Source organism: Suncus etruscus, chromosome 15 (assembly GCF_024139225.1).
Source record: "Suncus etruscus isolate mSunEtr1 chromosome 15, mSunEtr1.pri.cur, whole genome shotgun sequence".
NCBI classification, from domain to species: Eukaryota; Metazoa; Chordata; class Mammalia; order Eulipotyphla; family Soricidae; genus Suncus; species Suncus etruscus.
Window position 1 is genome coordinate 52,844,025 of NC_064862.1, and position 25,553 is coordinate 52,869,577.

The window sequence follows — 25,553 nt, forward strand, 5'->3', positions numbered from 1 at the left end:
TGCTGAAAGCTGAGAGGGGCTAGGAGTGAATTTAAGGCCTCAGTCTCACTTTCTATTTTTCATTCTTTTGGTCACACTCAACAGTGCTCAGTGATCACTCCTTAGAGGCTCGGGAATCCTATGGGAATGCCTGTAATTGAACTCAGGTCAACCACATGCAAGGCAGCACATTCCCTGTTGTAATGTACCATCCAACCCCCAACTTTCTGGGTTTTTTTTTTGTTTGTTTGTTTTTGGTTTTTAGGGCCACACCCATTTGATGCTCAGGGGTTACTCCTGGCTAAGCGCTCAGAAATTGCCCCAGGCTTGGTGGGACCATATGGGACAATGGGGGATCGAACCGTGGTCGTGAGATCTTTCCTTGGCTAGCGCTTGCAAGGCAGACAGACACCTTACTTCTAGCGCCACCTCGCTGGCCCCCAACTTTCTGTTTTTAAACTGTCAGTGTCAAGAGTCACTGCAGGCAAGTGTGGATGTTTGAGTTCCCTTCACAGGAAGGACTTAGGGCTCCTTAAATCTGAGAGTACTTGGAACCCACCTGTTTCTGAGGCAGCCCACTCAGGATGGATTGTAGAACTTGCCTCTGTTCACTCACTGGCCCCCACCCACCCTTGCTGCTAACCTAGCAGTGTAGAGAGTGAGTGAGAGACACACAGGCAGAGGTGTGTGTGTGTGTGTGTGTGTGTGTGTGTGTGTGTGTGTGTGTGTAGAAGAGAGAGGGTATGTGTAGTTGAGAGAGTGTGTGTGTGTTTGTGTGTGTGGAGTTGAGTGAGAGAGACACAGAGACAGAGGCAGAGTAGAAGAGCAACCCCAGTGAGAGGCAGAGAGGCAGAGAGGAGAAAGCACCCCCAGGGCTGGGGCACGGCACACAGCTCCCTGGCCACCCAGCTACCTCAGACATGGAGGAGTGGCAGGAAGAGGCCTTTTGTACCATCCGCTGAGCAAAGAGCTTTTTGAGCCGCAGGTAATCCTCCAGGACCACCTTCAGCAGCGAGCCCTGGGGGACGGAGAGGGTGAAGCCCCCACCAAAACCCTTCCTGCTGGCCCCCTTCATTATTCAGCAGGTGAATCTAGGGATGTTGGGAGGGCACATGCAGGGCGCTGACACCAAATGGGAAGTTGCTCCTCAGCCGCCTTGCCCTGCTGCTTAGGCCCCAGTCGGGGGTCGGGGGGGGGGGGATGCCCTAGCAGAGGCTGCGGGTGCACACCACTGATTCCCAGAATGTTCCCTCTCCCACCTAGCCCAGTCCCTTCCCCTGTGCCTCTCAGCAGGCATCTGGGATCAGCAGTGCATGTCTGTAAGTGGGTGGGTGTTCGGGTGCAGAAGCCTGAGGTGGGGATTCACCTTGATGGGCCCTTCCCGGATGATCTGACCCAGCTTGGCAATGTTGTCATACTCCTGGAGGGCTGCCCGCAGGTAGCGGTCGTCATCAGGTTTGACAGCTGCAGGCTCACGCCCGAAAGTTCCCTGGGGAAAGGCACCGAGGTGGTGAGCCCTGGCACATCTGCACAGGACACGCCCCTCTGGGCACAACCCTTCCCCATGGCCAGTTCCAAGCTAAGCCTTGGGTGCCCTGCCCCAAAACACCCCACCCTGCCCGGCCTCACGTGGGTGCGCGTGGGGCTGCCCCACAGGTCCGCGATCTCGCTCAGGTTTTCCGGCAGGTCGTCCTCGTGTTCGGCCTGCGCTGCCAGCTCCAGGTTCCGGCAGAAGGGGTCCAGCCACACTGGGTTGGCCCTGCCGGGGAGCAGAGCCAGAGGCCTTCAGTCGAGCCGGCCTGGTCCCGTTCACCCCGACCGACCCGCAAGCGGGCCTGTGGTGCTGCCTTTCATGAAACCCGGGCGCAGACAAGAACCCCATGGGGCTCCTTCCAGCCCCAGCACCCAAGGGATTGGAACATGCCAGAGGACTTCAGAGCTGGCGCCCTGAGGCCGAATTTCTGGGTTGCAAGAGGAGAGGAAGGGGTCAAAGTGACAGCACAGCAGGGGTGGGTGTTTGTCTTTACGTGGCCCATGCTGGTTTGATCCCCAGGGTCCCCCAGCCAGCCAGGAGCGATTGCTTTCTGAGCGCAGAGCCAGGAGTAACCCGAGGTCCGATGGATGTGGCCCCAAAACACCCCCACCAAAAAGAAAAGAAGGAAGGAGAAAGAAGAAAAAGAAAGAACGGAAGGAAGACAGAAAAAGAGAAGAGAAAGACAAAGAGAAAGAAGGAGGGAAGAAAGGAAGGAAGAAAGAGATAAAGAGAAAGAAGGAAGGAAAGAAAGAAAATAAAAGAAAAAGAAAAAAAGAGAAAAGAAAAAAGAAAGAAAAGAAAAAAAAGAGATGGAAACCCCTCCAGGGGGCGCCCACAGCCCAGATTTGGTCTCAGGATCGACTCACCCGTCGAAGGAATACTTATTGGTGTTAGGCATGTCCATGATGTCGATGAAGCCGCGGTTCCCTGCAGGAACAAGGCCAGGGTGGAGGCGAAGGGTCCCAGGGCTGGGAAAGGGGTTGGGGAGGCATCCGTCCAGGCCCTTCCTCATCCCCACCCTGCTCACCTGCTGAACCAGCCACGATGGCTTTGAGTTTCCTCTTGTGTCTGGAAAGAAGCAGAGAAGCCAGTGAGGGAGGGAAGGAGGGAAGCCGGGCACTGATGGTGTCGGCCCCAGAGCTGGTATTGTGCCGCTCACTCACACAGTCCTGTAGTACCAGTTCATAAGGATGAAGAGCATGGCTGCCAGGAAGAGCAGGATGGCCAAGACGATGATCGCCATCTGGGGAAGGGGGGCAGGGCCGGGCATGAGCAGGCGAGGATGTGGCAGAGCTAGGGAGACTCAAGGGGGCAGGGGCTACCTGCAGTGCGGACATGTCTTCAGGCAGCCGTACAGCGATGGCCGGCTGCACGTCCAGGACATTGTAGTTCCGGAAAAGGTTCCGAAGCTGCTCCTTGTTCTCATCGATCATCTGGATGACCCTGAATGTGGGCGAGGGCAGGGGCCTCAGCTCCTTCTTCGGACACCTCCGAGAACCCTACCAGATGGGGTGAGGCTGCCCAGTCCCACCTTCAGACATGCATGTCCATGCAGGCAGGCCCCAGCACCCCTCCTCACACAGGACCGTGTGTGAATCGCCCCCCAGTCTTTGGCAGACCTGGTGGTGCAGGCAGGAGAGGGATCTCTGGGTTCTGTCCTCTCCCTGTGCCTGCCCACCTTTGCAGGCCACTGAAAGAGGCTATCCAGAGTCTTTAAAACCCATTCTGTAGACTTCCACCCACCGGTCCACATCCAGGATGCGGTTGGTGTCTCGGTTGACCACGTGGATTAGCAGTTCAGTCTGTGCGAAGTTCACCCGGCCCTTCTTGTCCACGTGGAACTGGGGGCAAGGGTAGGGGCTGAGGGGGCCCCTCTCGGTGGATCCCCTCCTTCTCACTGCCTAATACCCTGTTACTGCCAAGGACCTATTCCTCAGAGAACTATAGAGTCTCAGTTCATACATGAGCACCTGGGGCCAGAAACTGTATCCCAGGTCACAGCTAAGTGATACTAGAGTATCTACACTCACTTTCATGCCCCTGCCATCTCTTCCCTTTATCTTCTTTTTTTATTTAAAAAACATGGAGGGGTTGGGTCACACCCAGTGGTGCTCAGGGATCAAGTCCTGGCAGGACTTGGCACCATATGGGGTGCTGAAGATCAAACCCAGTTTAGCTGCATGTGAAGCCTGAGCCCTACCTACTGTACTATTGCTCAGGCCCTCTATCCCTCCTTAAATTGAGGGGGGAGGCAGAGCGATAGCAGAGTAAGTACGGCATTTGCCTTTGATGTGGCCAACCTATGTTCAATTCCTGGTATTCTATCTGGTTCTCTGAGCATGTCAAGAGTGATTTCTGAGCACAGAACCCTATATACTGCTACTGGGTGTAGACCCAAAACAAACAGAGAAAAGACCCCAAAAAATGAAAACAAAAAAAAAAAACCAAAAAAAAACAAAAACAAGGAAAACAAAATGGGGGACACAATTATAGTAAAGCAGGTAATGTGCTTTGTTCTGCACCCAGCCAACCTGGACTCAATCCCAGGCATTCTACAGGGTCCCTAGGATCTAGCAAGGTGATTCCTGAGTGGAGACCCAGGAGTAAACCCCTGATCACTGCCAGATATAGTCCCTGCACTTTTTTTTTGTATTGGGGCCACACCTAGCAATGCTGGGGCCCACACAGTGTCTGAGATGATGCAGCCCATCAGCCTGTTGACCATCCAGTTACTCTGCCCCTCCTCCTCCCTCCTGTTTCTGGTGGCCCTTGGCACCTGCACGTCATCAGTGTTGACGATGGCGCCAGTGATGTTGGACAGCAGACGGATGAACTCCTCCTCGAAGCCACGCACACGGTCAGGAATCTCGTTAATGACAATCTTCACGCGCTGGTCATCCCTCAGGATGTAGATTCCGATGATGGCTGTGTCATTGTGGCCAGCCAGGTCTCGGGCCACAATGTCCACCACGAAATAGCCAGGGCTATAGGCCATGAAGAGGTCAAAGGTGCGCAGGATACCATCCACATACCCTGCAGGAAGCACCCGGGATACTGGAGTCATCCAGTGCCCTCCAATCCAGAATACCAGGAAGGGGGCAGGGCTGATGGACAGGACCAGGGGAAGGCCATGCTCAGGGCCGCAGCCCTGCAAAGACAGAGTGGTGTCCATCCAAAGTGTCCATGCATCTTTGGTGTCTGGGATTGTGCGGTCCATATGGGGGCTCTGGTGAAAACTCGCCCACTATGCTTCATACAACTTCCCACCATACTTCTACCAACAAGTCCTGGGGGGGGGCACCTGCCACACACACACACACACACACACACACACACACACACACATACACACACACACACACACACGCATGCATATCAGAACTTCACAACCTCCCAAGAAAAGAGCTGCCCAGAGGAACAGCCTTGAAGCTGCCAATTCCCAGCTGTGTGGCCTCTTCAATCCACATCACTTTTGCCCCAGTTTATTCACGTAAGAGCAGCAGGAGCTAAGAGGCAGCATGGGAAGATGTTGGTGGTACTTGATTTAGACTTCAAAGGATGATTACAGGGAGCAGAAAGAATGCCTGAAGGCAGGGAATCAGAGGCCCAGGAGAGGATGGTGTGAAGTGGATGGAGACTGAGTCTACTTGGGACTGAGGGACCAGGAGGAGGTAGAAGAGGAGGAGGAAGACCCAGTAAACCTTGAATGTCAGGCCAAGGAGACTGGACTGATGTCTGGGGCCAGGGAACAGCAGGGAAGGCTCTGGGATAGGAAGTAAGGCAACCCACTAGGGAAGTTTCTAAAATGTGCACCAGGGAACATATGAAGCTGTAAGCAGTTAGTGAACTCTCAGTTCTGGCTCCCCAGTGCCCGGCATAGTGGCTGAAATGGGCATGTGGGGCACACACAGAAAGATAGGTGAGCACATGAAAAAGAGCATGATGAGATGGGGAGGACAATGGATGGACATAACAGCAAACGAGAAGAACGTATTGTGGACAGATGAGCAAATGGTAGCTGAATCAGTAGACAAGTGAATGGTGGCTGGAGGCCTAGATGGAGCGATGAGGAAACAGTGAAGAGCTGGGATGAAGGAAGAAAGTTCATAGGTAGAAAAGCTGTCTCGGCTTATTCTTCAAGCCTATGTACTCCCTTGCCTGACTCTATGTCTATCTGTGTGGGTTTTTTTTCACTCTGGTGAAGTTCATTTTCTTCCTTGAACTCTCACATCTAGGTGACCTCTGCTACATAAAAATTTTTCTAGGGCCCGGAGATATAGCACAGCGGTGTTTGCCTTGCAAGCAGTCGATCCAGGACCTAAGCTGGTTGGTTCAAATCTCAGTGTCCCATATGGTCCCCCGTGCCTGCCAGGAGCTATTTCTGAGCAGATAGCCAGAAGTAACCCCTGAGCACCGCCGGGTGTGGCCCAAAAACCAAAAAAAAAATTTTTTTTCTATAAAAATTATCTTCCGGGGCCAGTGAGGTGGCGCTAGAGATAAGATGTCTACCTTGCAAGTGCTAGCCAAGGAAGGACCGCGGTTCGATCCCCTGGCATCCCATATGGTCCCCCCAAGCCAGGGACAATTTCTGAGCGCTTAGTCAGGAGTAACCCCTGAGCATCAAATGGATGTGGCCTCCCCCAAAAAACAAAAAAAATTATCTTCCTTGGGCCAGAGTGATAGTTCAGTGGTAGGGCATTTGCCTTGCACATAGCTGACCCAGGACAGATCTGGTTTCCATCCCCAGTATCTCATACTGTCCCCCAAGCCAGGAGCAATTTCTGAGCACATAGCCAGGAGTAACCCCTGAGCATCTCCCAGTATGGCCCCAAAACAAAACAAAACAAACAAACAAACAAACAAAACACCTATCTTCCTGGGGTTGGAATGATAGGACAGCAGATAGAGCACTTGTCTTGTATGTGGTCAAGTCAGGTTTGATTCTCAGCATTCTATATGGACCCTTTGAGTCAATCCTAAGTAATCCTTGAATAATTCCTAAGCACAGAGCCAATAGTAACTCTCAAGAATTGCCAAGTGTGGCTCCAAAACAAAAATAAATAAAAAAGCCAAACCCAAAATACTAACCCCCCAAAAGGAAATTTCTATAATAAATCAATCTTGCTTCACAAAAGAAAAAAGAAAGAAGAAAAAGAAAAAGAGAGGGGCCAAGTGATAGAACAACAGGTAGGGTGTTTGCCTCGCACAGGGCAAACCCAGGTTCATCCCCTGGCATCCCATGTGGTCCCCAAGCCTGTGAGGAGTAATTTCTGAGTGCAGAGCCAGAAATATCCCTGAGGGCTACTGGGTGTGACCTCTCAAAGAGAGAGAGAGAGAGAGAGAGAGAGAGAGAGAGAGAGAGAGAGAGAGAGAGAGAGAGAGAGAGAGAGAGAGAGAGAGAGGAAGAGAGAGAGAAAACAAATAAAAAAAAAAGAAAGAAAACAAGGAAAGAAGGAAGAAAGAAAACCACAGGGTTGGGGTTGGAGTGAAAGCATAGCAGGGAGGGCATTTGCCTTGCACACAGCCAACCTGGTGTCCCATAGGGTTCCCCGAGCCCACCGGGAGTGATTTCTGAGAGTGCTACTGGGTGTGTTCCCAACCTCCAAAAAAGAAAAAAAAATCACAGGTCAATAAAACAGAAGAGAAGGAGGTATAGAGGCCAGGATTAACAGTGTGCTGAGTAACTGGAAGAAGGAAAGGTGGATAATGGATAGATTAGAGGTGCCCACAAAGGCCCCCACCTCCTCAGACCCCAGTACAAGTAGACAGTGCCCCCTGCTGGAGCTGTTCTGGGTGGCCAGGCCCCTACCCATGGTGAAGACCTGGCCCACATCCTCCGAGTCGTTGGCAAGGGCCCTGAAGTAGTGGATGGCCAGGATGCTATAGAAGACGAGGCTATTGTTGCCAATGTCTGCGTCCAGGGCCAGCACCTGGATCAGCTCTGAGCCCATCTTGGCGTCAGTGGCCACACCTGCAGAAATGAGCAGGTGGGTATGAGCCACGGGTAGGGCAGGGTCCCATTGCCCCGTGGCCCAGTGCTGGCCCCAGCACCTGCAGTGTACTCGGCCTTGGTGAAGCGGGGAGGCTGGTCATTGATGTCCTCCAAGACCACACGCACTTCTTGCAGGGTGAGGTCAGTCCCAGGGTCTAGGGATGGAGTGGGCCCCCGTGGGGGTGTCCAGCTGTGATTGCTGGAGGCCTTGACGATGAAGGAGAAGGTGGCCTCACGCTCCCGGTCCAGGTCCCGCAGCACTAGCAGGCGTCCATCAGGCTGCAGGTGAAAGTTCTTGTCCTCATTGCCAGCTGAAGGTGGGAGTGGGGCACAGGATGAGGGGGGACAGAGTCAGGGGTAGGGAGTCCACATCCCCAGGGTACTGGGCACTAGCTCCATCAGGGCTCACCTGCGATGAAGTAATACACAATGGCGTTGGAGCCCTCATCAGCGTCCACAGCACCGGTCACGTTTCCCACGAGCGTGCCCCGGGGTGAGTGCTCAGGCACAGTTAGCAGCTGATACTGGGGGCTGCCTCTCTGCAGGGGGGAATGCTGTCACTGCTGGGACAGGAAGGTTCTGGCTTCTGGCTCCTGCCCCATCCTCAGGCCTGGGGGCTTTGTAGATGTGGAGCCCCCAGGCCTCGTGGTATGAGTGGCAGGAACTGTGGACCCTAAGAGGGTCTAGGACAAATGGTTTGGTCCTCAGCAAGGGTCAGGGACAGGTGCCATGAGGGCAGGGCTGAGCTCTGAAGTCTTCCAGTACCCACACTTGCACTCACAAAGGTCTCCCTTGTGAGAAGAGCCATGTGCACAGAGAACGGTGCTTGTGGGAGGCAGAGTTGGCCTAGGTGCTGAGCCTAGCGGTGGAGGGCTTTTTTATGACATGTGTACAAATTTGAGCATGTCTGCATTTTCATTGGCTTTATTCCATGGAGGGGAGTTGGGGGGTCCCTATTAGTGTCCAGTGGTATGGGACCCTACCAGTGAAAGTGTCCAGTTGTGCAGGCTGGAAGGTTCCATGTTTGCCCCTAGTGGAGTAGTGCTACTCAAACCCAGGGGTGGGGAAGGCATGATTAGGGTCACCCAACCAGTGCTGTGATGCCAGAGACTGAAGCTAAGGCTCCTGCAATCAAACTTGAGTTCTGGCAACTCTGTGTCATCTCCTAGGCCCCTTTGCTTTTCACTCTTTACTAGAGCTGCTCTGGAATGCGTGATTATGAAATGTATACAAAGTTCCCAAGCACAACTGTGCATGCAGCAAGGCTGTGGATGTATTGACCATGCCTGAGCAGGTGAATTCCCACTGTGTGGGATGGGTCACTCACTGGTGGTCTCACGAAGAGGGGTTCATTGTCATCGATGTCCTCCAAGGCCACCTGCAGTGGCTGCATGGTCTCATATGGCACGGGCTGGCCCAGGTCGCTGGCCACCAGGATGAGCTGGGGGCAGAGGCAGAGGAAAAAGAGGAGGTTCCACATGAGTATTGCCTAGGCCAGGCCATCACTATCCCAGACATTCCATAAAGGAAGAGAGTGGCTAGGGATGTCAAGTCAAGTCATTCCCAGGCCCTAATCCTACCATAGATTCTGCCCCTCACAGAAAATGCCCTACATCAGCTTTGCTCCTCACAGAACATGCACCTGGCATTGGTCCACTCCCTCATAGAACATGCCCATCATTGGCCCTGCCCCTCACAGAATATCCACACTACCGTTGTCCCTGGCCTATCAAAACATGCCCGACATTGGTCCAGTTCTCTCAAGAACAAGCCCCTGTAATTGGCCACACTCCTCACAGAACATGTGCCTGGCATTGACTCCATCCCACATAGAACAAGCCCCCCTATCATTGTCCCTGTCCTATCAAAACATTCCCTCTCAAGAACATGCACCTGTCATTGGCACCACCCTTCACACTGGCCATGCCCTACAGAACACATCTGCTGTCATTGGCCTCACCCTCTCAAAACATGCCTGACATTGGTCCAGCCCTTCATGAAACACAACCCTGGAAATAGTCCACCCTTCTCACAGAACACACTTCTTCTTCTTTTATTTTATTTATTTATTTATTTATTTATTTATTTATTTATTTATTTGGTGGTTTTTGGGTCACACCCGGCAGTGCTCAGGGGATACTCCTGGCTCCTTGCTCAGAAATTGCTCCTGGCAGGCACGGGGGACCATACGGGACACCGGGATTTGAACTGATGACCTTCTGCATGAAAGGCAAACACCTTACCTCCATGCTATCTCTCCATCCCCACAGAACACACTTCTAATATTGGTTTAGTCCCTCACAGAACATGCCCCATCAAAACATGCACCTGACATTGATCCAGGCCCTCATGAGACATGCCCCTAACCTTGTCCCTGCTCTGGACCTCATCTTTATGCTCTCCACACTGCCTGGTACAGCCCACATGCCCTGGACCCTGTCTCTTACACTGTACACCGCCTGTGTCTCACGGTCCAGACGCTGAGCTGTCTGGATGAGGCCACTGATGGCGTCAATGGTGAAGTACTCCCAGTCTCGGTTGCCAGCTGTCTTCAGGAAGCTGTAGCGCACTGCCCCGTTGAGGCCCTCATCCTTGTCGGTGGCGTACACCTCGTACACATTGGAGCGTAGCGGAATCTCCTGTGAAGCCAGCCAGGAGAGGTTTCTTGGGCACCCTGATCCCAGCTCGTCCTTCTCTCCCTTGCCAATGCCCTTGCCACTCCAGTAGTCTTAGGAGCTGCCCATTGGTATGAACAGCTGCCAGAACCTGCTTGACCATGTGCTCCATAATCACTGTCTCTCATCCTGGGCTCCACATGTCCCAAACTCTCCCAGGGCATTCACCCTGTGAGGAGCTGCCCAGCCGAAATACCTCATCTCATGCCGAGGTTCAGAAAGGGAATCCTAAAGTTGAGGTCACAGCCCTCCATTTTCCTCTTGTCTGCTCACTTTCTGTTGCCTCACTCTAAAATTTTGGGTATCCTCAAATACCACCCATCAACAGGGAATGAAAACAGAAAACTGCTAGATGCTCTTGTTTGAGTCAGGGACTAATTTGCTGTTTGTTCCCTTAGTTATGCCACCTCATCTGCTTTACAGGGGCTCTGTGAAGGGAGAGCACCTTCCAGGGATGCTCAACAGGTTGGGAAGAGGGGCATGGTTAGGACCATGCTTTGTGGGGCTCTGGTATATGCAGGCTTGAGGACTGAAACAAGGGGCTGCACAGATACTGAGTATGTGCATCAGCACTTGGAATGTCTCAGGCCTGCACCCATTTACTTTTCTAAACTTTAGTTTTCAGAATCCCTGGATTAACCTTCAAGACATCAAGAATTTAAATTGGCACCATCTACTTGACTCATGATAAGACTGCTGAGGGCACAAGAAAGCCCATTTCTTTTTGCTTTCAGTTGAAAAAAATAATCAGCTCAGGGCCTCACAGATCATAACATAAAATGCTGGTGGTTGGTTGCACCTAATTTCTAATGAGACTAAAACCAGAAGCCTGCAGCAAGTAAGAAGCTTGCCTTGCATGTGGTTAACATGCAACATGTTATCCCTATAATTCCCTGAGCCTGCCTTTGTGAGGACTGGTGTGGTCCAAAACTAAACCAAAACAAGACAAACTTTAAAAAATGGACCATATACACCATTGTTCAACACATGATGATGGTCTAGGAGATAGATACATGGAGCTCTCAAACTATGGAGTCCTAGAAGAGAAAAACTAAGGAATAGAACTTAGTAAAAGTAAAACCTTCAATGAAGGGTAAAACAAGGGATCATTATTACTAGTTCATACCCTACCTAATTCACAGAAAAGATTTGAGGCATCTTATAGAAATATGTAAATTATGAGTGATATAGTTTAAAAATATTGGAAAAGTTAGAGAAGTAGCAGAGGCACCAAAGAACTTGCTTTGCACCCCAGCAACCTTCATTTGACTTTCCAGCACCACATATCGTCCCCTGAGCAACACAGGGGCTAGTCCCAGAATAGGGCAAGGTGTGGCCCAAACCTACACCCTCAACCAAAAGAAAAAGAAAAATCCAACAGGATAAAGGCAAAACCTAGCAGTTGGGAGGAAGAATGGAGAGAAGGGTCTGTGGTGAGCCTCTGTGGTCACTCATGGGGGTGGATAACAAAGGCAATCCCTGACTTTTGGAGTAAACAACAAGAGGGGAGACACTGCCTGTCATACCCCTGGAGCCCTATGTTGGGCTTGGGTGCTGAGAGGAGGGAGAGAAAAGGCAGGAGACAAAGGAGCATTTTCTGGCTTTAAGAGCAGCTCAGAACCACAGCCACTTCCCCTTTCTTTTTTGGATGAGCCCCTCAAAGCCCAGGCAGGCTGCACGCTGGTCTCAGCAGGCCAGGCAGACAGAAGGGGCATGTGTGTGTATTTTGAGATGGGGTAAGGGAAGTTGGGGAGACTGTTGTGGCAGGCAAGGGGCCTGGGTTATCCTCTTTCTCATTTCTGCAGATAAACAAAGACTCACGGGGAAGTCACTATTTATGGCCATTTGGCTTGGCCGCCATAATCTAGTTAGCCTGAAACTAGGACTTGCTTGCACAACCTGTGCTGCTGATTATGGTGGTGGCCTCAGTTTCCCTACCAGGGTGACCCCATGTGAACCACACTGAGGCTAGAGGAAGTGGCAAGGGGAGGAGGGTTTGCAAAGGCGCCAGATGCAGACATGCCTCTTTGATGTGGAGGATGGTGCCGTTGGGCGGCCGCACGAAGACCGGGCGGTTGTCATTGACATCGATAACTTCCACCAGGAGCATGGTGGTGCCCCAGAGTGGGGGCTCACCGCCATCTGTGGCCACCACCGTCAGGTTGAAGCGCTCATAGGACTGCAGCGGGCGCTTTGTGATGACAAGACCCGAGTCAGGGTCCACATCGAAGGCCTCTGAAGTGGGACAGAAGGGAGAGAGTCGCTGGCTGGGACATTCCTCATCCCCTTCCTCCCTTTCCTCCTCTAGCCTCCTCTTCTCTTGCCTCCTCTTCTCCTCCCCTCCCTTTCCTCTCTCCTCCCTTCTTCTCCCTCTCCTCTTCCTCCTCCTTCCTTCCCCTCCATCTCCTCACCTTCCACCTCTCCTCCTTCTCTTCCTCCCTCTCCTCTTTCTTCCCTCCTACCCCCTTTTCTCCCCCCTGCTCTTCTTCCTCCCTCTCTTTCTCTCCTTCCTCTCTCTCCCCTTCTCTCTCTCTTTCCCCCCATTCTCCATTCTCTTCTATCATTTCTTCCTCTCTCCTTCCTCTTTCTTTTTTGTTTGTTTGTTTGTTTGTTTGTTTTTTGGGTCACTCCCGGCAGCGCTCAGGGGTTACTCCTGGCTCCATGCTCAGAAATCGCCCCTGGCAGGCACAGGGGACCATATAGGATGCTGGGATTTGAACCACCATCCCTCTGCATGAAAGGCAAACGCCTTACCTCCATGCTATCTCTTCGGCTCCTCCTTCCTCTTTCTGTTCTTCTCTCTCCTCCCTTTCTCTTTCCACCAGTTCTTCCCTCTCTTCTTCCCTCCCCCAGCAGCCTGCTTGCCTGCCCAAAGCTCCTTCCCGGGGGGGAGGGGCTCTTTCTCACCCACTCCTGGACCCTCCAGCGAGTAGGTCAGCTCCCCATTGGCACCCTCATCCTGGTCAGTGGCCAGCATGGTGATGACTGAGGTGCCTGCTGGCTCATTTTCGTACACGCTCGTGCTGAACTGGGGCTTGAAGAATTGTGGGCGACAGTCATTGATGTCCAGTACCTGAATCACCACCTGGGGTGGGATCAGAGGTCAGAAACAGGTCAGAGGTCAGGGACAGGTCAGGGACATCTGGCAGTTGCCTTGCATAGGAGCCAATGGGGCCCGAGGAGAGCAGGTGCTTGCTGGCACTGTTCAATGAGGTGCTAGCATCTCCAGAGACTCTGTGTGTGTGTGTGTGTGTGTGTGTGTGACTTCTGGATCTACACTCAGGTATCACTCTAGGCAGCTTGAGGACCATATGGGATGGCTAGAATCAAACCCAAGTTGGCAATGTGCATGGCAAATGTCCTCCCTGCTATTTATCACTCCAGCCCTGAAGCAAAGTAGTTTTGATTGAAAGTTACTTAGAACGATGTGAGGGGAGAGAAAGTAACGGAGTATGAGTTCAAGAATGGCCCAGACTTCTTCCAGTTTAAAGAAGCAAAGAGAAGCAAGTGAGATTCATGTTTAAGAGAGACCCCAGGTTTGGAGGGCCCTGCAACTAATACTATGACATTATACCCCATGCCTCGGTCTAATGATGATGAAGATATGGCCTTCCTGTTCAGGTGCAGGACTCACCTATGTGGGTTCTCCTCCACACCCAAAGATGAACCAGTCCAGTGACTGAAGTTTCCACACAAACCCAGGCAAGCAGTTTGTACATTGTTTGTGTGTATGCACATGTGTGTGCCTGTTTGTATATGCTGGTATGTGTCTGCATGTGTTAGCATGTTCATGTTTGTGACCACTCTCAAGGCAGTTGAGACTTGCCACCAGATGCCCTGCCCTGGTGTCCCAGATCTCTGGTAGCCTCACCTGCACAGAATTTTCTCGGCGGTTGCTGGCTATGTCTCCAGGGTTGTCTCTGGCCACGGCAGTGAGGATGTAATGGTCCTTCTTCTCACGGTCCAGGGAGGACAGTACATAGATGTCACCCTAGCAGTGGAGAGCCAGTCACCATCAGCATAGTGGTCACCTATATCCACTTGGCACACCCCCTACACCCCTGCTGATCTTGGCTCCCTTATTGTCTGCTGTTCCTGGGTGGGTCTGGAATGTGGCTGAGTTGGCAAGTGTAGGGTGTATGGGAAGGCAAGTCCAGTACTAGCACAGCCATTGAGGAAGGAGGATCCTGACTGCCCCACCGTCTGGCCACAGGGCTCCATCCCAGTGCTGACAGCCATCCTGAGCTGCCTATAGATCTGAATTCATCTGCACCCTTTCTGCCCAGTTTCTGTTCACTCATCTGATGCTCATGCGAAGCCTGTATCTTCCTCAGCATCTAGACTGAGCTCAAGGCACATCTACATTCTGAGTACAGGGACATGGATAAATGATACCAGAGTTCAGGGTCATGTATATACTATGACTGAGCACAGGGCCACATTTATTTTTTTTTTTCATTGCAACGTAGAATAAGCTTTAATAGCAATGGGGAGGACACAGGAGTAGGAGTAGGGAAGGTAGAATCTGAGGATGCAGAGCTCAGAGAGGGAACATTACATCTAAGACCTTAGGGGTAGGTGGGGGGAACACTGAATCAGGGGTGGCATCAGTCAGGAGTGGAAGCTGTTTTTTTTTTTTTGCCACATTTATTTTTTACCAGAGTAAAGGGCTATGGATACATGAATCTTGAGCCGAGGGCTCCACATGCATTGTCCCTGAACATGGGACTGTGTCTACCTGATCTCTGAATAAAGGCCCATCTCCAGCAGCTACTCAATACCCCACCCACTCGCCAGGCTCCCACACTTGCTTCCACATTGCTTTCGAGGCTTCTTCAAACAGTCTCCCAAGAGGCCACCCAGCCTTGCATCAAGTTTTCTGCCCTGGTGGCAAAGCCTCCCCAAAGTGTTTGTCTCCTGAGGGGCTAGTCTCAAGACATCGGGTCACTTCCTCCACATCTGGAGGAATGGGGCAGCCATCTGCAGTCTGTCTGCTGACTTGTCAAAAATACCTCCAAGGCTCCAGATATCCAGGGTAGCAGGACCCAGAAATGGAAGGGAGATTACAAAACTGTGGGTGATGCTCAGCCTGTGACCCAGGCCATCCTGCTCCATAAGCCCAGACCTCCCTGGCCTGCTTACCATAGTGGGGTTGATGGCAAACTTGCCCTCTCCATCCCAGAGGCTGTACTCAATGAGGGCAAAGTTGCCCGAGTCGGCATCAGTCGCAGAAACGGTCAGGATGACAGTACCCACAGGGACATCCTCAAAGACAGCTTCCTAGAAGCCCAAGGGCCACAATGAAGAGAAACCCAAGGTCTGTTCTAGAACATCCCTTGCCCCCCAAATCCAACTCTCTTGAATAAAGACCATAGGGAACAGGCTAAAACTCAGGCTGGCAAGGCAGGAGGAGCTGATACTCAAGAAGGAAAGGGTGCCATCCCAAGACTCACCTGGTAGGATGGTTGATTGAAGATGGGGTTGTTGTCATTGATGTCCACGATCTCCAGATACACAGGGATCTCAGCTGCTCGGGGTGGGGAGCCATTGTCTGAAGCCCTCATAGTGAAGTTGAACCAATGAACCTCCTCATAGTCCACTGTGCGGTTGGCAATGACCTTCCCTAGGACATAGAGGGACCCTTTGAGCCCTTCAAGTTCAAACTCAATACCAGCATCAACATATGCAGCCCCTGAACCTCTCTGTGACCTCCCTGAGAACATGGGGGTATAGACATGGCAGATAGACATCCCGGAAAACCTCCAAGGGGGTTGTCTCCGTGGAGGGAACTGACACAGGCAGGGCTCAGGCCCCAGCCTACCTGCTGATGAGTCCTCTAGCTGGACACAGCCCAGGGGAGTCATGTCCAATATGCTGTAGGTGATCAGGCCATTGAGGCCCTTGTCAGGGTCCACAGCTGCCACAGTGATGAGTGTGCTGCCTGCGGTGGCCCCCTCCAGGACCCGCTCCGTGTAGTAGGTTATCCCTAAGGGTTTGAACTGGGGTGTATTGTCATTGACGTCCAGGATGTTGACTGTCAGCTTTGCTGTGGGGTGTGAGAGAACAGGAGTGAGGGGCTGGGTATTTCTGAGGCTCAGCCCTGGCAGAAGATTCTATCCATGAATCCTAGGTTTCCCAGGGTTGGATCCCCCTCAGAGGGGGTGGCCAGTTTTCTCCCCTGACCTGTCTCACCTGTGGGCTCACTCCCCTGACCTGGTCACCTGTGGGCTCACTCTCCTGGGCCATCACCTCTTTCATATGGGGAAGGGGTTCTACCAACTGACGGGGTAATTGGGGGCCTCCCCATCCTTTACTGTACTGTACCTCAGTTTCTAATCTGGTCCATGGGATAGGATGAAGAGGATCTTTAAGACCCTTTCTCTGATTCTGATTTTTTTGTTTTGTTTTGGGGATAAACATGGCAGTATCCAGGCCTTATTTCTTACTCTGTGCTCAGGGATCACTCCTGGCAAGAGTTGGGGGACTATATGGGCTGCTGGGGATAAAAGCTAGATCAGCTAAATGTAAGTCAAGTACCTTCCCTACTGTACCATCTCTCCAGCCACAGTCCCAGTCTCTGCACTCTATAGTCTCGAACCCTCTCCTCATCACCTGCTTTTCTATGCACTGAGTCTTGGGATTCAAGAGCATTCAGAATTCCCAGCTGCTGGTACCCCCCCCCCCCAGAGTTATAAGAGCTTGGAAACAAGCAGTTTTGGGTCTCACTGCCCACTCCCAGTGTAGACAGCAGCCACTGCCTCCTGGAGAGTAGATAGGCAGCCACTGCCCATTCTGCAGTATAGTCAGGCACTGCCCACCTCCAGTGTAGAGCAGACCTGCGCGAGCACCTGGTGAGTGTGGGCAGCTTACCATTGGGCACGCTGACCGAATGCTCCGGGAGGTCACTGGCATTGTCGATCACTGAGAGTGTGACCTCATAGGTGGCCACCAGCTCCCGGTTCAGAGGAGACTTCACCATCACAGAGCCTGTAATCAGAGGCCAGGCTTATTAGCCCAAGGGGACCCTCAGAGAAGGGCCTCCCAGGGGTTCTCCCAAGCCACCATGGAGGATAGTGACCCCCAGATTGCTGGGTGGCATGGGCGGATCTGGTCCTCACTGCTCACTGGCCCAGGGGCCTTCTCGGTACCCTCTGCTGCTCTGTGCATTGGGGGTCTCAGAAGCATCTGCCACAGAGGGAACCCCAAGGGCTGGAGCGGAAGTGCAAGGACCTGCTCATCCTCTCTGACAGAATTACAGAGAGGCTGGGTTCAGACTGTGTATTGCAGGGCCGGCAGGGGTGGAGTTTGGCAGGCTGGAGCCCTGGCACCAAAGGGGCACGTTAGCACTGCCAGGAGCAGAGCAAACACTGAGCTCTGAGCTCAGAGTAGCCCCAAAGCACAACTGGATGTGGTCCCCAAACCAACCAAAAAAAAAATGGAAATTTTATGTAATAGGTATTTTGCCACAATTTTTCTTAAAAAAAAAAAAAAAAAAAAAAGCTTATATTCCCGGACCTGAGTGATAGCACAGCAGGGAGGGCATTTGCCTTGCATGCAGCCAACCTGGGTTCAATTCTCAGCATCCCTTATGTCCCCTCTGGACTTTCAGGAGTGATTACTAATTTCAGAGCCAGGAAAAATGTGCATGTGCCCCCCACACCAAATCTTGTATTCCAAGAGGTCAAGTATAAGGGAAGGTTAAGATAAAGGGGGGAAAAAAACACCTCAAGGGAGGTTCCTGGATTCTAGAGCCTCGGGCCTAGCTCTTAGTCCCAATTAAGTGGGTGGTGGCAGGGAGGAAGAAGCATCCTAAGTTCTACAGAAATTCACTTTCTCCCCAGACCCACCTGCCTCCCAGAGCCCCTGCCTGCACCAGAGTTCTGGCAGACAACTCTTCCTGCCTGTGGGGGGAGGCTGGTGGCACCTCCACGTCCGTCTCCCCCAGGGAGAAGTTTCCTCCTTCCTCAGCCCCAACTGGGGGAGGGGGAAATCTCTGCAGCCCCCACCCCCTCACCTGGCCCCCACCCCTGTTGGGCTTCTGTGCTCCTCAGGTCCCCAGTGCTGGGGAGATGACTTACCCTGGGCCGAGGCCTCCTCCTCCTCCTCTTCCTACTCTCGCTCCCCGTCCCCCAGGCTGGGGAGCGAGGATGGGGAGAGGGTGGCTGCATTCAGTCTGCAAAGGCTGGGCAGGGCCTTGGCCCCACAGGATGGGAAGGAGGGGTGATGGGTGGTGGGGGTGTGTTGGGGATGGAGAAAGGTGATGGGAGTGAAGCAGAGAAGAGATGAGGTGGGAAGTGACAGAGAAACAGAGCTCAAACCTGTGGGCCTGTCAGCCGTGAGGAAGAGAGAAGAGGGTTAACACTAGTTAGTTCAGAGGCAAGTTTCACGAGGCAGCAGGGAGAGGGGGACGGTGGGCTCAGAGCTGAGCAGGGTCTGGGGAGGCTTGGGGAAAGGAGGAGGCAAAGGGAGAAGAAAGCCACAGGGCAAGTGGGAGTCCAGCTGGGTAGGTGGGAGTGCCAGTGAGAAGGGAGAGGAAAGGTGAGTGAGGGAGGAGGGAAAAGCCTGAGGAAGAGGGGCAGAGAAGGCACTGGAAAGAAAAATAGAGAGAAGGAAGTCATTTGGAGGGAAAGTCAGAGAAACGGAAGTGGAGGCACTGGTCAGTACTGGGAGAAGCTGGCTAGGGGCATGGGCCGCTCTCCGTGGTGCTGACCTGCCCACTAGATGCTGTCTTGTCTAGCTGCCTCTGAAGAGTGTCTAGTTCTCATGGGTTCCTCTCCTGTCTTGCTCCCCGGACTTGGATGTAATGGGCTGTGCACTCTTTAGTTCACTGTAGCAAAAATCCTCTTGTTTTAGGTATGTGTCTATTTCTTTGCACTCCCCTCTCCCTTCTGATCATCTTTGTAAGGAAGCATATTTTTCATTTGACAGTGCTCCTAGGAATCATGCATCCCTTGGTGTATGTAAATTTTAAATTTTTTTTTTAAATTTTAAATTCTTTTATGATGGTAGAATATGACCAAATCCAATTTTATCCCTTGCTCTTTTTTCAGTAAGTATTTATGTTTGATTCCCACTGACACAACCTCATGTGAGTCTAGTCTATTGCTTATGACAGCTGCCTGGTACCCCATGGTAAGGTAGTCCCTGATGTTCACTTCCCAACTTCCCAGGAATACATGTTCAGAGGACCCCCAATTCCTATTAATAATAACACTCAGAAAATCCCAGGTCAACCTAAGATTTTCCTTGGGACACATGATAAGGAGCAGAACCACTGTGGAGGATATATGATGGGAGTATCTGCCATCCATCTGGGGGACTTGGCCTTAATCCCTGCAGTGTTGTTAAAAGATTCAGATGTGGCCATATTGTCACCATCACTCAGCTTTGTCCAACATCCTAATATCTGGGACTGGAGAGGTAGTCAGTTCAGCGGGGAGAGTGCTTGCATTGCATGCATCTGACCCGAGTTTGATCACCGGCATCCAATATGGTCTCCTTTACTCCACCAGGAGTAATTCCTGAATGCATAGCCAGGAGTAATCCCTGAGAACTGCTGGGTATAGCCCCCCAAATAATATATCATCGTTGTTGTAGGATGCATTTCTCCAAAGAACAATGGTTTTTAGTTATTTGTCATAACCACATTCAATATTTTATTCCTTCTCTGGGCCTTCCAAGAAGTACATTGGAAGGTCTCAGGCCTATCTTCCCACCCAAATCCCAAGAGAATCAAAAATACTGAATTTTGTGGGGAATATGGTAAAAATCAAAAATAATCGCCTAGACTAGATAAATCATGACAGTCTTTTGTTCTGCACTCAGGTAAGGAAATAATTAAGAGCAGGCATGTTATTTAGCATTATTTGAGTAACCTAAGTTACTCATATGGAAGCAGGTATTCATTCATCCACCTAGTTATTAGAGTAACACATCATAAAACAAGAAGCAATTTCCTTCCAGAGAAACAGGCCAAAAGGCCTGGGGATAGTCAGCACTGCCAAGTGTGGGGAGATGGCACACTCAAACAGCATTGGGGGGAGAGAAACAGAAAGGGAGAAAGAGAGAGGACTGAAAAAGGAAAGGGGGAGAGAAGAATAAGAAAGGAGAGAGAGAAAACTGAGAAAGAAGAAAGGGAGAAGAGATGGAAAGGGAAGGACTGAGGAGCAGGAATAGAGAATAGAGGCAGCAGAAGGGACTGGAGGGAATAGGGGAGGGGAGGGCCTGGAAGGAAGCAGAGCAGGAAGCAAGGGAGCTAGGGCAGACAGTGGGTGCCGGGACATGGGCTCTTGTACCTGTGTTGATATTCACAGCAAAGGCGTCTTCCTGGTCGGGCACCAGGCGGTCCGTGTCATCCTTGGCCACGATGCCAATGATGTGATACTCAAGCTTGGGGTTGAGGTCCCTATCAATGGCGGTGACGTTGGCGATGATGGTGCCTGGAGCTGCAGACTCCAGCACACTCACCGTCTGGATGGGGTTAAGGAACTCGGGCCGGGAGTCATTAATATCATCTATAAGGATGGTGATAATGGCTGTGCCCGAGAGTGGGGTAGTGCCTCGGTCGGTGGCCACAATAGTCAGGCGGTAGGAGTCCTGCTCCTCCCTGTCGATGGTAGCATTGCCTACGCGAATGAGCCCTGTGGCTGGGTGGATGGTGAAGCGGTCCTGGGCGCCCGCCTCTATTCGGTACACCAGCTCCCCATTGAGGCCACTGTCCTCATCTGTGGCTGTCACCTGAAGGACTGAGAATCCTGTGGGGGGACAGTAAGGGGATGAGGCGGGGCTGAGCATAACAACCCCATCCCAAACTTCCACTGAGGTGGTAACAGGCACTGGGTCCCAGGCCCCTTCTCCAAAAACAGGTTTCAGTTCACTTTGCTCAGAGCTTTGCAGAAAAATGGCATCCGGGTTTGAGTCTAGAATTCTTTAAATACTGATGGTGGCAAAACCTCTAATAATTGGATAATCCATTTGTAGTGCTATACCCAATCTGTCTTTGTACTTTTCTGATTACTTATACAGATTATGTGATCATAAAAAACGTGTAAAAAATACCTTCTTTTCATTTTTTGGGGGGGGATGCTGGGCTGGATGTTGGCCATGCTCAGGGTTCATGCCTGGCTTTGTACTTAGGTTTTCTCTTGGCTCTGTGCTCAGGGCTTACTCCTGCTGTGGCTCAAGGACCTTCATCATATGTAGTGATCCAGGCCACAGTCAACTGCTTGCAAGGTCAGATCCTTAATCCCCTGCACTATCTCTTTGGCCTCTTCCCAGTTTGCTTTTGTTTTTCCATAGAGGTTATAATTATTTCATGTAAAGAAGATTAAACTGGGGTTGAAGCAACAACTCAACCAGAGACCTGGGTTTGGTTGCTGCCCCCACATAGTCCCCCTGCACAGAGCAGGAAGTAAGTAGCCCCTGAGTACACCAGATGGGACCCCAACACAAAAACGATGATGGAGATTTCAATGAGTGTGTGATAGTATTTTTCCATTTTATGTTTATTTATTTATCTCACTGGACAGCTATCTTCTCCTCTGTTGATGCTACTGCAGTGCCCAGCAGGGGAGCACATACATGGCCATGGTGCTTGCTGGAGAATTATTTACTCGACTGTGCTGCCCTATTTCTGGGGCATGCCTTTCCTTCAGCTGTAAGGCTCATGTGAATCCTTTAAAAGTCTCTCTTGGGCCGGGCGGTGGCGCTAAAGGTAAGGTGCCTGCCTTGCCTGCGCTAGCCTTGGACGGACCGCGGTTCGATCCCCGGTGTCCCATATGGTCCCCCAAGCCAGGAGCAACTTCTGAGCACATAGCCAGGAGTAACCCCTGAGCATTACCGGGTGTGGCCCAAAAATCAAAAAAAAAAAAAAAGTCTCTCTTGAGCTCTGAAGTGATAGCAAAGTTGGTAGGGCATTTGCCTTGCACACAGCTAACCCAGGACCTGGGTTTGATCCCTGGCACTCCATGTGGTCCTTTGAGTCTGCCAGGAGCAATTTCTAAGTGTAGAGTCAGGAGTAATTTCTGAGTACTACTGGATATGGCCCAAACAAATGAACAAAAAAGCCTCTCTCAGGAGTGGGGAGGACACTACCCTCACAAGTAGCTGACCCGGGGCCGAAGTGGTAGCACAGCAGTAGAGCTTTGCCTTGCACACAGCTGACCCAGGATGGACCCGGGTTCAATCTTCAGAATCCCATATGGTCCCCTGAGCCTGCCAGGAGCTATTACTGAGTGCAGAGCCAGGAGTAACCCCTGAGCGCTGCTGAGTGTGGCCCAAAAAAAAAAACCAACAACTAACCAAACAACAACAGCAACAACAACAAACTGACCCACTTCGATCCTTGGCAACCGATTTCATCCCCCAAGCCCTGCCAGGAGTGATCCCTGAGCACAAAGCCAGGAGTCAAGTGTGAGCCCACTCCAAACAAAAAAAATAAAAAGTCTCTCAGTTCACAAACATGATGGTGCCTTAAGCAGCTTCCTGTGTGGATCAGATAAAAGGAGGGAAAGAGGTCCCAGGCACTCCACTACCCAGCTCTCTGAGCTCACTGGCTGCTTGGCACAGAGAGCCAGGTGGGGCCTGTCTCCATGCGCCTGGTCCAGCCCCACTCACCTGGCAGGCAGTTCTCCAGCAGATGGACAGTGAGGGCGGCCGGGCTGAAGGTGGGCCAGTTGTCATTGTCGTCAAGAATGGTAACAAGCAGGTCAGCAGTGCCGTTGAGGAGGCCCACGTCCTCGGCCAGGAGCAAAAGTTCCAGAAGAGGTGGTGAGAAGGCTTCCCGGTCAATGAGCACACCTGTCCCTATTGTCACCACACCTGGGGGCCGAAGGGAAACAGGCAGAGGGGTGAAGCAGGGAGAGAGGGGCACTCCCACCACCACAGGATGGGAGAAACATGGACATGGATGAAAGAGAGAAGCCTAGTTGTTGCTTTGCCCATGAAGCTTAGCAGCCAATGCATTTGAGGGGACTGTCCCCTTCCAGAGGATCAGTCTGTCCAAGATGAGTGGCCAGTGGAGACGGGATAAGCCTTGAGATATGCCCTAGTTTTCCTGTTACCCACGAGCTCCTTGTGCAGGACATATGGGAGATATGGAGTCCAGGAGTGTTGTCAGGTAAAGGACAGACAATTCCTTCCTGGTTTATATTTTTGGTTTTGGTGCCACACCTGGAAGTGACTTACACCTGGCTCTGTACTCTGGGGTTCTCCCTGGTGGTGTTCAGGGGATGCTATGGAGTGCCAAATTTGGAACACAAAGTATTGTGCCCACTGTATCATTCAGCTCCAGGACAGTTCGGTGGCATTGGGCCTACACAGGGTTGAACCTCTGGCCCGGGTCTGGGGAGATGAAGCAATGTTAGGGAGACCCACAGATCATCAGCCCCAGGGCCTTCCTGGATCCAACTGGCCTTACCAAGCTTCAGGGGGAGGCACTAAGAATGGAGGTATTTCTCTGGACGAAGCTCTGAGACTAGATGCCAGGTGTTGGCTTCACTCCAAGTGACCTCACGTTGAGTAGGGTCAGGTCTCACCTGTGCTGTTGTCGATGTCAAAGAGGTCGCTATGGGCACCCAGCAGCCGGTACGTCACCACAGCGTAGATGTCCAGGTCCGCATCCAGGGCCAGGATGGGCCCATTGAGCACCGTGAGGGGAGTCCCTGGGCCGGGGGACAAGGGTCACCACGGGGCTGAGCCAGCCCCCCCACCCCCTCCAGCCCCCAGCCCCGGTGAGCCATGGCTGACGATGGATGAGAGGGAGGGAGGTGAGGGGCGGTGGGGGCCCTGGCCACTGCGGCAGCCTTGGCAGACTGACGCGGATGCCTGGGAGAGGCCTCACAGCCCTGCTGGGAGAGAACACAGACGGTAAGTGAGAAAGAGGCCCGGAAGCCTTCCCAGCAGCCTTTGAGGCTGGCCCATCCATGGGAGGGTCCAGGCACTTTCTCTCCTGTCCTGGCTGGTGGGGCCTATCTGGGTGGACACTGTCTACAGAGGGGCCTGCCTGCTTCCCAGAAACCTTCTGGTGGCCCAGGGCCCTGAGGGGTTGTGGTGTATCCTGTGGGGATGCCATGCCTGTGGGTATCTCTGCACTCCACTGCTCCTTCCACCTGTCCTGGAGCAGGTGAGGGACTGAGGGGATAGCCTGGTCAGCGAAGGGGCTACTGCTCAGAATCCAAGAGTCCAGGGCTCAAGGGCTGGAGAGGTAAGAGAACACCGCTGTCCCAGACTACAGTAGGAGTCAGTGCTGTGTAGGGACCCCTTGGTAACAAGGCTCCAGAGGACTCCATGATTGGGGGTCCAGATAGCAGTCAGAAGAACCCCCCTCTCTTGAGCCCCTCTTCACTGAACTGAGCCTTTGGGGGGGGCAGCACAGATGTCTTGTGAGCCCTTGGGCCAGTGACCACAGCTGTCACACCCAGCCAGATGGTGGCTCTCTGGTGGCCCATTTGAGACCTGTCCCCTGTCCCTACCCAACTCCTCCATACCCGCCGGGCTGGGTTAGCCCCACAGTGCAGCTGCTGCCCCAGAGGCCCCGTAGGCCAGGGCACAGCCCTGGCTGTGTCCTGCATGCTCCAGGCACCTACCGGCGGGCGAGTTCTCCATCACCTCGGCCTGGTACGTGTCCTCCGTAAACAGTGGGTAGTTATCATTCTCATCCAACAGAAGGATGAGCAGCGTGTCAAAATCCTGTGGGGCACGGGAAGCAGGTCTGAGGCAGTGGGGGCATTGAGCGTTAAGCCCAGAGTGGAGGCCTGCAGATCCAGCTCCAAACCTGCTCTGCCTGGCACTGCCCTTTCCAGGGCTTCAGTCTTCCCATCTGGCCAGTTGGGATCAGTTGGTTCTCAGGGGCTCACAGCATATGGTATGGGGAGACCCTGAGTCATGGTTTTCACATGCAAGAAAGCCCCCCTCCTTTTTTGGCCAAACCCAGCAGTGCTCAGGGGTTCCACACTTTGCATTCCTGGCAGGCTTGGGGGATGCTGGAGATCAAACCTGGGTTGGCTGCATGCAAGGCAAATGCCCGCCCCACTGTGCTATTGCTCAGGTCCCATTTTGCTTCTTTCCTGCAGCTTCCGGTGATAGCATATGCTGTTTCAGGCTCACAGAAGATGTCTCAGGCTCCACCAACCTGTCACACCCACTGCATGAACTAGAACCTGGATTGGTCCCCGCCCAGCCTCACCTTCCTGGCAATGCGTGGGTTCTCAGGATTGTCCTTCACGGAGATGGTCAGCTTGTACTGGGGGATGCGCTCACGGTCCAGTGGCCGGTTTACAATAACCACTCCTGTCTAGAGTGTGGAGGTTGGTGAGCCAAGGGCCCCCAGAGGCTCCCTGTGTAGCTTGTAACTGCAGGAGTGACCAGGAATCCC

At 52.4% G+C, this 25,553-nt stretch overlaps 3 protein-coding genes across 3 annotated transcripts in view; 2 read left to right on the forward strand and 1 right to left on the reverse strand.

Annotated features, from left to right (window-relative positions):
• SPOCK2 (SPARC (osteonectin), cwcv and kazal like domains proteoglycan 2) overlaps positions 1-25,553 on the forward strand; it is an 836,669-nt gene that overhangs the window by 183,749 nt on the left and 627,367 nt on the right. The window lies entirely within an intron of this gene.
• VSIR (V-set immunoregulatory receptor) overlaps positions 1-25,553 on the forward strand; it is a 58,527-nt gene that overhangs the window by 2,858 nt on the left and 30,116 nt on the right. The gene's annotated exons all lie outside the window — the stretch shown is intronic.
• The window catches only part of CDH23 (cadherin related 23), a 343,293-nt gene that overhangs the window by 607 nt on the left and 317,133 nt on the right, over positions 1-25,553 (reverse strand). Inside the window, exons 44-68 of the mRNA XM_049789257.1 lie at positions 25,365-25,472; positions 24,766-24,868; positions 23,716-23,841; positions 22,796-22,999; positions 20,476-20,934; positions 17,051-17,167; positions 16,002-16,226; positions 15,634-15,803; positions 15,323-15,460; positions 14,052-14,171; positions 13,088-13,265; positions 12,204-12,415; positions 9,953-10,144; positions 8,833-8,946; positions 7,915-8,044; positions 7,565-7,816; positions 7,323-7,484; positions 4,290-4,546; positions 3,257-3,354; positions 2,836-2,956; positions 2,677-2,756; positions 2,541-2,581; positions 2,380-2,440; positions 1,609-1,738; positions 1,346-1,468 (exon numbers count right to left, since the gene is read on the reverse strand). Of these exons, the coding sequence (XP_049645214.1) occupies positions 1,346-1,468; positions 1,609-1,738; positions 2,380-2,440; positions 2,541-2,581; positions 2,677-2,756; positions 2,836-2,956; positions 3,257-3,354; positions 4,290-4,546; positions 7,323-7,484; positions 7,565-7,816; positions 7,915-8,044; positions 8,833-8,946; positions 9,953-10,144; positions 12,204-12,415; positions 13,088-13,265; positions 14,052-14,171; positions 15,323-15,460; positions 15,634-15,803; positions 16,002-16,226; positions 17,051-17,167; positions 20,476-20,934; positions 22,796-22,999; positions 23,716-23,841; positions 24,766-24,868; positions 25,365-25,472 (3,921 nt within the window). The remainder of the gene's footprint in view (positions 1-1,345; positions 1,469-1,608; positions 1,739-2,379; positions 2,441-2,540; positions 2,582-2,676; positions 2,757-2,835; positions 2,957-3,256; positions 3,355-4,289; positions 4,547-7,322; positions 7,485-7,564; positions 7,817-7,914; positions 8,045-8,832; positions 8,947-9,952; positions 10,145-12,203; positions 12,416-13,087; positions 13,266-14,051; positions 14,172-15,322; positions 15,461-15,633; positions 15,804-16,001; positions 16,227-17,050; positions 17,168-20,475; positions 20,935-22,795; positions 23,000-23,715; positions 23,842-24,765; positions 24,869-25,364; positions 25,473-25,553) is intronic.